At 54.9% G+C, this 10,526-nt stretch overlaps 2 protein-coding genes across 2 annotated transcripts in view; one reads left to right on the top strand and one right to left on the bottom strand.

Moving 5' to 3' along the window:
* LOC129412363 (V-type proton ATPase subunit S1-like) overlaps positions 1–13 on the top strand; it is a 4,234-nt gene extending 4,221 nt beyond the window's left edge. Inside the window, exon 3 of the mRNA XM_055165952.1 lies at positions 10–13. Coding sequence (XP_055021927.1) covers positions 10–13 — 4 coding nt within the window. The remainder of the gene's footprint in view (positions 1–9) is intronic.
* Positions 14–90: 77 nt separating this feature from the next.
* On the bottom strand, positions 91–5,925 carry LOC110175820 (ectonucleotide pyrophosphatase/phosphodiesterase family member 7-like). Its single transcript, XM_055165951.1, has 6 exons — positions 5,832–5,925; positions 4,905–5,087; positions 3,568–3,713; positions 2,863–3,486; positions 1,624–1,849; positions 91–107 (listed from the first exon to the last, which is right to left on the bottom strand). The coding sequence occupies exons 1-6, from the start codon at positions 5,923–5,925 to the stop codon at positions 91–93; spliced, it is 1,290 nt and encodes a 429-aa protein (XP_055021926.1).
* Positions 5,926–10,526: the final 4,601 nt, after the last annotated feature.

Here is a 10,526-nt window from a genome sequence, read left to right as displayed (position 1 = left end):
TCCATGAAGATAGAACTGTTTAATGCCGTATTGTGGAACATTTCAGACAAAGCAATAACAAGCAGGTGGCAGATCTATGTTAGAAATTGTTCATAGTGCAGCTTTAACTGAACCAATTAGTGAAGAAAAGTGTGTGTGTAATATTCAGGTGGTGATGGTTCTGTGCACACACACACTCACACACACACACACACACACACACACACACACACACACACACACACACTCACACACACTCACACACACACACTCACACACACACACTCACACACACACATCACACACACTCACACACACACACACACACACACACACACACTCACACACACACACACACACACACACACACACACACTCACACACACTCACACACACACACACACACACACACACACACACACACACACACAGACACACTCACATGCACACACGCACACACACATACACACACACACAGACACACACACACACACACACACACACACCACACACACACACACACAGACACACACACACAGACACACATATACACACACACACACACACACATACACACAGACACACATATACATATACACACACACACACACACACACATACACACACCACACATACACACACACACACACAGACTCGTCACGTCGTCAGATTTTATTCATGTTTTACAAAATTTGACAAAAGTTTAAAATAAAAAATAATACACATTTAATCACAAGAATAAAAGAAGAAACGACACGAAAAGAAACCAGGACGAGACCAAAGCCGAAGACCCACCTGAAAAACACAAAACACACCGTTTAGTCCTGGTTTAGACCTGGTTTAGTCCTGGTTTAGTCCTGGTCTAGGTCTGGTCTGGTGCTGGTCTTGGTCTGGTCTCTGGTCTGGTCTGGTCCTGGTCTTAGTCCTGGTCCTGGTCTGATCCTGGTCTCACTGGTGTGTTGGTCTGGTCTGGTCCTGGTCTAGTCCTGGTCTTAGTCCTGGTCTTAGTCCTGGTCTGGTCCTGGTCTGGTCCGTCTTAGTCCTGTCTGGGTCCTGGTTGGCCTGTCCTGGTCTGGTCCTGTCTTAGTCCTGGTCTAGTCCTGGTCTGGTCCTGGTCTTAGTCCTGGTCTGGTCCTGGTCTTAGTCCTGGTCTGGTCCTGGTCTTAGTCCTGGTCTGGTCCTGGTCTTAGTCCTGGTCTTAGTCCTGGTCTGGTCCTGGTCTTAGTCCTGGTCTGGTCCTGGTCTTAGTCCTGGTCTGGTCCTGGTCTTAGTCCTGGTCTGGTCCTGGTCTTAGTCCTGGTCTGGTCCTGGTCTTAGTCCTGGTCTGGTCCTGGTCTGGTCTGGTCTGGTCTGGTCTGGTCCTGGTCTTAGTCCTGGTCTGGTCCTGGTCTGTCTTAGTCCTGGTCTTAGTCCTGGTCTGGTCCTGGTCTTAGTCCTGGTCTGGTCCTGGTCTTAGTCCTGGTCCTGGTCCTGGTCCTGGTCCTGGTCTTAGTCCTGGTCTGGTCCTGGTCTTAGTCCTGGTCTTAGTCCTGGTCTGGTCCTGGTCTCAGTCCTGGTCTTGGTCCTGGTCTTAGTCCTGGTCTTAGTCCTGGTCTGGTCCTGGTCTTAGTCCTGGTCTGGTCCTGGTCTTAGTCCTGGTATCACTGGTGTGTTGGAGCAGCAGGTCCTGGGTGACCTGAGTGGACCCGTTGTGGGGGGCGGCCGTGACCCGGAGCAGGTGGCACATGAGCGGGTACAGGTGGACGCTGTCGAACGGCTCCGACACCAGGTCCCGTCTGAAGTCCGGACCGAACACCCGAAAGATCGTCTTCATGTCCATCTCCCCGCTGTGGTACCCGTGGTCCCCTTTGTTCACGTACACGATGAAACGCTGGGACGGGACGGACACAGGGACGGGACGGGCACAGGACGGGCACAGGGACGGGCACAGAGACGGGCACAGGGACGGGCACAGAGATGGGCAGGAAGAGGGCAAGAAGACAGGCACAGAGCATCACATCAGCAGAATCCTTCAGGCCCCTGATGGAGTTTTCTCTCCTCTGGACCTGGACCTGACCTGGACCTGAGTGTTGTTCTCTTTGGTTTGTTTCAGGTTGGAGGTTGGAGCTGTAGACGGACACAGAGTCTGAGTTCTCTGTTTCTGTTCAAAGATGAACTGTGTTTCTGAACAAAAATCTTTTCAGGTCGTGTTTTTGGTCCAGACTCAAGACTGAAGGTCCAGACTCAAGGTCCAGACTGAAGGTCCAGACTCTGAGGCCGGATCATGTCTTTTTTCCGGTGTCTCCTGGACGACCAGTCGTGACCCAGGACCAACGACGAGACTGATTCTGTCCAAAAGACGTCGACGTCCACGACTTTTCTACTTATTTTATTTAACAATAAACAACATCGTTGTTTCATTTTTCATTTAAATTAACTTTGATTATTTGTGATGAAATATTTATTACTGATTATTTATTTGAGATCATCAGATTTTGTTTAATTCATGTTGGTTTTTACGTTTGTTTATTTGGAAATGGAATTTGTGTAAAATTTTAACGACTCAACAAAAAATGATTCTGATTCTTTAGACCGAAGATTCAACCATAAAACGACACGAGGTCAGGTCCAGGAGCTCAGGTCCAGGAGCTCAGGTCCAGTTTGTCTCTGACCTGAAGGTTGTTGGTTTGATTCCCGCTTCACAGAAACATCATCAGATTCACTGAGCCACAGACCAGAGTCTGACTCCAGCTCCAGAGGAATCCTGCCACTGTGTCCTTGGGCAAGACACTTAACCAACCCAGTGTGTATGTGTGTGTGTGGGGGGGGGGGTTTAGACCCTGTGTAAACCAGGTCTAACTCAGGTCTAACTCAGGTCTAACCCGGTGTGAAGTCTGGTCTCACCGAGTTGAGGTTGAATCCGAGCTGGGCCTGGATGATCACCGGGGGCAGGCGTTGGCTCTTCTTCAGGTGGAAGCTCTCGGGGATCTGGCTCTTGGCGAACGCCGTGATGTTGGGGACTTTGGCGAGCGCCTCCAGGACCTCGGCCTCTTTGCCCGGACGCGGCGTGAGGATCCCGAACCCGCCGTAGTCCAGGATCTCGAAGCTGGCGAGTTTGAGCAGCGGCAGGTACCAGTTTAGAACGATCTCGTCCACCAGGGGGCGCTTCTTCACCGTGGTCATGCCGTGGTCGGACGTGATGATGACGTTGAGGTCGCGGGTGAGGTTCTGGGCGTCGATGCCGCGGCGCAGGTACCCGACGGCGCGGTCGATCTGGCGGATGATATTCTTGTGTTGGGGCGTGTCCGGGCCGTGGGCGTGGCCCACGTTGTCCGGCTCGCCGAAGTAAAGCGTCACGAAGTCGAAGTCCTCCTCCGAGAACCAGTCCAGGACCTGGTCGATGTTCTGGCGCCACTCGGTCTCGTTGTCGTCGGGGAAACCGGGCGTCTCGAACACGTGGCGTCCGACGGGCTGCCCGCTGTAGTTAGCCCCGCCCCCCGGGAAGTGGAACGAGCCGACCTTCAGACCCTGACACGCAAACAACACGTCAGACCTGCTCCAGACCTGCTCCAGATCTGGTCCCGGTCCTGGTTCTGACCTGGTTCTGACCTGGTTCTGGGCGGTGATCCACAGAGGAGTGGCTCCTGTGTCCCACCACTCTGACCTCCTCAGGGTTTGTTTGTGAGGAACCTTCAGGTTCGTCTTCTGATCGAACATCATGTTATGGACGACCTCATGGTCCTCCACCCAGCGACCTGCGAAGAACCAGAACCAGAGTCAGACCAGAACCAGAACCAGAACCAGAGTCAGACCAGAACCAGAACCAGAGTGAGATCAGAGCATCTTTTATTTGTTCATTTCTTCACGTGCAGTTTGTACAAACAAAAGAATCGACTGGTGACGACTCAAACATTTACACACAACATGTGAAGGACAGAGGACAGAGGAGAGAGGACAGAGGACAGAGGACAGAGGAGAGAGGACAGAGGACAGAGAGAGAGGACAGAGAGAGAGAGAGAGGACAGAGGACAGAGGAGAGAGAGAGGACAGAGGACAGAAGAGGACAGAGAGAGAGAGAGAGAGGAGAGAGGACAGAGGAGAGAGGACAGAGGAGAGAGACAGAGGACAGAGGACAGAGGACAGAGGACAGAGGACAGAGAGGACAGAGAGAGGACAGAGGAGGACAGAGGAGAGAGAGAGAGGACAGAGGAGAGAGGACAGAGGAGAGGAGAGAGAGAGAGAGACAGAGAGAGAGGACAGAGGGAGAGACAGAGGACAGAGGACAGAGGAGAGAGAGGAGAGGACAGAGGACAGAGGAGAGGAGAGGACAGAGGACAGAGGACAGAGGACAGAGGAGAGAGGACAGAGGAGAGAAGACAGAGGACAGAGGACAGAGGAGTTTGGAGTTTACACCAACAGACTCCAGGTTCCTGTGACTCGACCTGAGACACGGAACCTTCAGGTCCAAGTCCAAGTCCAGACCAGATAAACCCGATAACCTTCACTCAGATAAAGGAGCAGGGTCAGTCCAGTCCGGTTACAGTCCTGGTCTAGTCCTGGTTTAGTCCTGGTCTGGTACCTGTGATGGTGGTTTAGTCCTGGTCTAGTCCTGGTCTAGTCCTGGTCTAGTCCTGGTTTAGTCCTGGTCTGGTACCTGTGATGGTGGTTTAGTCCTGGTCTAGTCCTGGTCTAGTCCTGGTCTGGTACCTGTGATGGTGGTTTAGTCCTGGTCTAGTCCTGGTCTAGTCCTGGTCTGGTACCTGTGATGGTGGTTTAGTCCTGGTCTAGTCCTGGTCTAGTCCTGGTCTGGTACCTGTGATGGTGGTCTAGTCCTGGTCTAGTCCTGGTCTGGTACCTGTGATGGTGGTCTAGTCCTGGTCTAGTCCTGGTCTAGTCCTGGTTTAGTCCTGGTCTGGTCTAGTCCTGGTCCAGTCCTGGTCTGGTACCTGTGATGGTGGTGAAGTGCGACGGTGATGTCATGGTGAGAGTGGGCGGGGTCATGTACTTGGCTCGGACTCCGATGCGGCTGATCAGGTCCAGCTCCGGCGTCTCCACGTCCTGATCGTAATCCCACCGGAACCCGTCAAACGAGACCAGCAGCAGCTTATGTCCCGGACCCGAGACCCGACCTGAGACCAGAGACCAGACCAGAGACCAGACCAGAGACCAGATCAGAGACCAAACCAGAGACCAGAGACTGGGTCAGACTGGAGACCAGAGACCAGAGACCGGGTCAGACCGGAGACCAGAGACCAGAGACTGGGTCAGACCAGAGACCAGACCAGAGACCGGGTCAGACCAGAGACCAGAGACCAGAGACCAGAGACCAGAGACCAGAGACCGGGTCAGACCAGAGACCAGACCAGAGACCAGAGTCAGAGACCAAACCAGAGACCAGAGACTGGGTCAGACAGAGACCAGAGAGACCAGAGACCGGGTCAGACCGGAGACCAGAGACCAGAGACTGGGTCAGACCAGAGACCAGAGACCGGGTCAGACCAGAGACCGGGTCAGACCAGAGACCAGAGAGACCAGAGACCAGAGACCAGAGACCGGGTCAGACCAGAGACCAGAGACCGGGTCAGACCAGAGACCAGAGAGGTCTGCACACAGATCCCGCTTCAGTCTTTGCGATCGGGGATTTAAAGTCTCGTAAGATTCTCCTCATGTCTGTGGCGTTCGCTTTCTGTCGCACGTTTAAAAATGGTTCCAAATCCTGTAGTGTGTGTCGGCCGTAACTGCTGCTGCGAGCCTCATTGTTCTGCTCTTAAAATGTTCGTATTAATCCGCTCTACGTGATCCCGGGTTTTTCATTTTGCTGTTTTGTCTGTAAATCGATTCCTAAAATGCAGCTCTGAATTCTCCCCTGTAACCGTCGGCGTCGATGAGCTTCATTTGACTGGAGCGGAGTGATTTCTTTACAGTCTGTGGATGTCTAAAGAGGAAAAGGACTCCGGATTTCAGCATTTTCAGTTTGTATTTTGGATTTAGATGTGAGTCATTTATCATTGAAAGACAAACAGACTGTGAGTAAAACACAGTGATAATAATAAAAATGAAATGTGAAGTTTTTGAGGCGCCTATGTTCTATTTTTGTCATAATTACAGGAGGGATTCGGGACATAAACCTTTGCCGTGTCCTGCTTTACATTAGTCCTGCTTTAGTCCTGGTTCAGTCCTGGTTAGTCCTGGTCCTTAGTCCTGGTTCAGTCCTGGTTTAGTCTGGTTTAGTCCTGGTCTGGTTAGTCCTGGTTTAGTCCTGGTTTAGTCTGGTTAGTCCTGGTTTAGTCCTGGTTCAGTCCTGGTTCAGTCCTGGTTTAGTCCTGGTTTAGTCCTGGTTCAGTTCTGGTTCAGTCCTGGTTTAGTCCTGGTTCAGTCACATCAGGACTTGTCACTTTTTAGTGCTCTCCTTGTCTCCATCCCTCTTTATCCCTCTTTTCTTCCTCTGTCTTCATCTCTATGTAGCGGGAGGGCATCTGACACACACACACACAGACACACACACACACTCACACTCTCACACACACACACACTCCATTCAAAAAAGCACATGCGTCACGGGGTTCATCTGGAGTTCAAACACTGAGGGAAATCTGCCCCAGCTCTGAGACAGGAGCAGAGACAGGAGCAGAGACAGGAGCAGAGACAGGAGCAGAGACAGGAGCAGAGACAGGTCCTTGGAGATGTTTGTGAAAATGTTCTGGATGTAGAACAAGTGGCAGGAAGCTTTTGTCTGTCAGTAAAGTCTTTGGATCAAAATAGCTGCGTGTGCCTCATGATTTATGGGACATATTTCTCGCTGGACTTGTGCGTCACAGGAAGGAAAATGCAACTGGTCAAATAAAGCTTTCACCATCCAAGTGTTTATTTGTTATTTCATCGTTTGCTTCGTAACATCATTATCAGGTCAGCTTCAAAGCTCAAACTGACCAAACCCCAACCCCAAAAAAGAGTCATACAGTTAGGCCAAGTCCTGTTTTTGTCCTGCTCCATTCTACGAGTGACTTTAGACCTGCTGCTAGAGTCGCTTCTAATTCACACCTGCTCTTCTTCACAGTGCTCCAGTACTGAAAAACACATTTTGGAAGTGCTGAAAAAACTACTACAGTCACACAGGCTACAGTGTATTGTGACCACAAGAGGGCGCCGTGTGCCAATTCAAAGACCTGGCCTCGTGCCCTTTGTGCCAGTCTTCCTTCATGTAACAGGCCGCCCTATTCCTGAATCCAAAGCATCACGACATGTTTAGGCCACAGTCGCACCAAACGCACCTGAAACCTGCCACACCCGCACCAAACAGGGACAAAAATTCTTTCTGTTTCCTTCAAAAACAATGTCTACAAATATTGGTCATACTCCTTTATACAACTGCAACCAAAAGGATTCATTTATCTTTTTTTTTTTTTCAAAACATTTGAAGATCAAGATATCACATGACCAGAGCTGGAAAAGAATACAGAGAAGAGTTTGGAGCCCCTCCCCCTCTCCCCGCTCATGCTAAGTGTGTTGCCACCTGTCCCCTCCCTCACCTGTCCCCTCCCTTCACCTGTCCCTCCCCTCCTCACCTGTCTCCCTCCCTCACCTGTCCTCACCTGTCCCTCACCTGTCCTCACCTGTCCCTCTCCCTCACCTGCCCTCCTCCCTCACCTGTCACCTGTTCTCCCTCACCTGTCCCCTCCCTCCCTCCCTCACCTGTCACCCCCTCCTCACCTGTCTCCTCCCTCACCTGTCCCTCCCTCACCTGTCCCTCTCACCTTCCTCCTCACCTGTCCCCTCCCTCACCTGTCCTTCCCTTCACCTGTCCCCTCCCTCACCTGTCCCTCACCTGTCCCTTCACCTGTCCCCTCCCTCACCTGTCTCCTCCCTCACCTGTCCCCTCCCTCACCTGTCCCCTTCTTCACCTGTCCCTCCCTCACCTGTCTCCTCCCTCACCTGTCCCCTCCTCACCTGTCCCCTTCTTCACCTGTCCCCTCCCTCACCTGTCCCCTTCTTCACCTGTCCCCCTCCCTCACCTGTCCCCTCCCTCACCTGTCTCCTCTTTCACCTGTCCCCTCCCTCACCTGTCCCCTTCTTCACCTGTCTCCTCCCTCACCTGTCTCCTCCCTCACCTGTCCCCTCCCTCACCTGTCCCCTTCTTCACCTGTCCCCTCCCTCACCTGTCCCCTTCTTCACCTGTCCCCTCCCTCACCTGTCCCCTCCCTCACCTGTCCCCTTCTTCACCTGTCTCCTCCCTCACCTGTCCCCTCCCTCACCTGTCTCCTTCCTCACCTGTCTCCTCCCTCACCTGTCCCCTCCCTCACCTGTCTCCTCCCTCACCTGTCCCCTCCCTCACCTGTCCCCTCTCTCACCTGTCTCCTCCCTCACCTGTCCCTCCCTCACCTGTCCCCTTCTTCACCTGTCTCCCTCCCTTCACCTGTCCCCTTCTTCACCTGTCCCCTCCCTTACCTGTCCCCTCCCTCACCTGTCTCCTCCCTCACCTGTCCCCTCCCTCACCTGTCCCCTTCTTCACCTGTCCCCTCCCTCACCTGTCTCCTCCCTCACCTGTCCCCTCCCTCACCTGTCCCCTCCCTTACCTGTCCCCTCCCTCACCTGTCTCCTCCCTCACCTGTCCCCTCCCTCACCTGTCCCCTTCTTCACCTGTCCCCTCCCTCACCTGTCTCCTCCCTCACCTGTCCCCTCCCTCACCTGTCCCCTTCTTCACCTGTCCCCTTCTTCACCTGTCCCCTCCCTCACCTGTCCCCTTCTTCACCTGTCCCTCCCTCCCTCACCTGTCCCCTCCCTCACCTGTCCCCTCCTCTCACCTGTCCCTCCCTCACCTGTCCCCTTCTTCACCTGTCCCCTCCCTCACCTGTCTCCTCCCTCACCTGTCCCCTCCCTCACCTGTCCCCTCCCTCACCTGTCCCCTCCCTCACTGTCTCCTCCCTCACCTGTCCCCTCCCTCACCTGTCCCCTTCTTCACCTGTCCTCCCTCACCTGTCCCCTCACCTGTCCCCTCCCTGTCTCCCTCACCTGTCTCCTTCCTCACCTGTCTCCTCCCTCACCTGTCCCCTCCCTCACCTGTCTCCTCCCTCACCTGTCCCCTCCCTCACCTGTCCCCTCTCTCACCTGTCTCCTCCCTCACCTGTCCCCTCCCTCACCTGTCCCCTTCTTCACCTGTCCCCTCCCTCACCTGTCCCCTTCTTCACCTGTCCCCTCCCTTACCTGTCCCCTCCCTCACCTGTCTCCTCCCTCACCTGTCCCCTCCCTCACCTGTCCCCTTCTTCACCTGTCCCCTCCCTCACCTGTCTCCTCCCTCACCTGTCCCCTCCCTCACCTGTCCCCTCCCTTACCTGTCCCCTCCCTCACCTGTCTCCTCCCTCACCTGTCCCCTCCCTCACCTGTCCCCTTCTTCACCTGTCCCCTCCCTCACCTGTCTCCTCCCTCACCTGTCCCCTCCCTCACCTGTCCCCTTTCTTCACCTGTCCCCTTCTCACCCCTCCCTCACCTGTCCCCCTTCACCTGTCTCCTCCCTCACCTGTCCCCTTCTTCACCTGTCCCCTCCCTCACCTGTCCCCTTCTTCACCTGTCCCCTCCCTCACCTGTCTCCTCCCTCACCTGTCCCCTCCCTCACCTGTCCCCTCCCTCACCTGTCCCCTCCCTCACCTGTCTCCTCCTCACCTGTCCCTCCCTCACCTGTCTCCTCTTCACCTGTCCCCTCCCTCACCTGTCCCCTCCCTCACCTGTCTCCTCCCTCACCTGTCTCCTCCCCCCAACTGTTCCCTCCCTCACCTGTCCCCTCCCTCACCTGTCCCCTCCCTCACCTGTCCCTCTCCCTCACCTGTCCTCCTCCTTCACCTGTCCCTCCCTCACCTGTCCCCTCCCTCACCTGTCTCCTCCCTCACCTGTCTCCTCCCCCAACTGTCCCTCCCTCACCTGTTCCCCTCCCTCACCTGTCCCCTCCCTCACCTGTCTCCTCCCTCACCTGTCCCCTCCTCACCTGTCTCCTCCCTCACCTGTCCCCTCCCTCACCTGTCTCCTCCTTCACCTGTCCCTTCCCTCACCTGTCCCCTTCTTCACCTGTCCCCTCCCTCACCTGTCCCCTCCCTCACCTGTCCCCTTCTTCACCTGTCTCCTCCCTCACCTGTCCCCTCCCTCACCTGTCTCCTCCTTCACCTGTCCCTTCCCTCACCTGTCCCCTTCTTCACCTGTCCCCTCCCTCACCTGTCTCCTCCCTCACCTGTCCCCTCCCTCACCTGTCTCCTCCCTCACCTGTCCCCTCCCTCACCTGTCTCCTCCTTCACCTGTCCCTTCCCTCACCTGTCCCCTTCTTCACCTGTCCCCTCCCTCACCTGTCTCCTCCCTCACCTGTCCCCTCCCTCACCTGTCCCCTCCCTCACCTGTCTCCTCCTTCACCTGTCCCCTCCCTCACCTGTCCCCTTCTTCACCTGTCCCCTCCCTCACCTGTCCCCTTCTTCACCTGTCTCCTCCCTCACCTGTCCCCTCCCTCACCTGTCTCCTCCTTCACCTGTCTCCTCCCTCACCTGTCCTCTCCCTCACCTGTCCCCTCCCTCACCTGTCTCCTCCTTCAC

The sequence above is a fragment of the Boleophthalmus pectinirostris genome, unplaced genomic scaffold (genome assembly GCF_026225935.1).
Source record: "Boleophthalmus pectinirostris isolate CB_2022bp ecotype Guang Dong unplaced genomic scaffold, ASM2622593v1 HiC_scaffold_8, whole genome shotgun sequence".
In the NCBI taxonomy this organism is placed as follows: Eukaryota; Metazoa; Chordata; class Actinopteri; order Gobiiformes; family Gobiidae; genus Boleophthalmus; species Boleophthalmus pectinirostris.
This window is presented reverse-complemented; position numbering and strand designations above follow the sequence as displayed.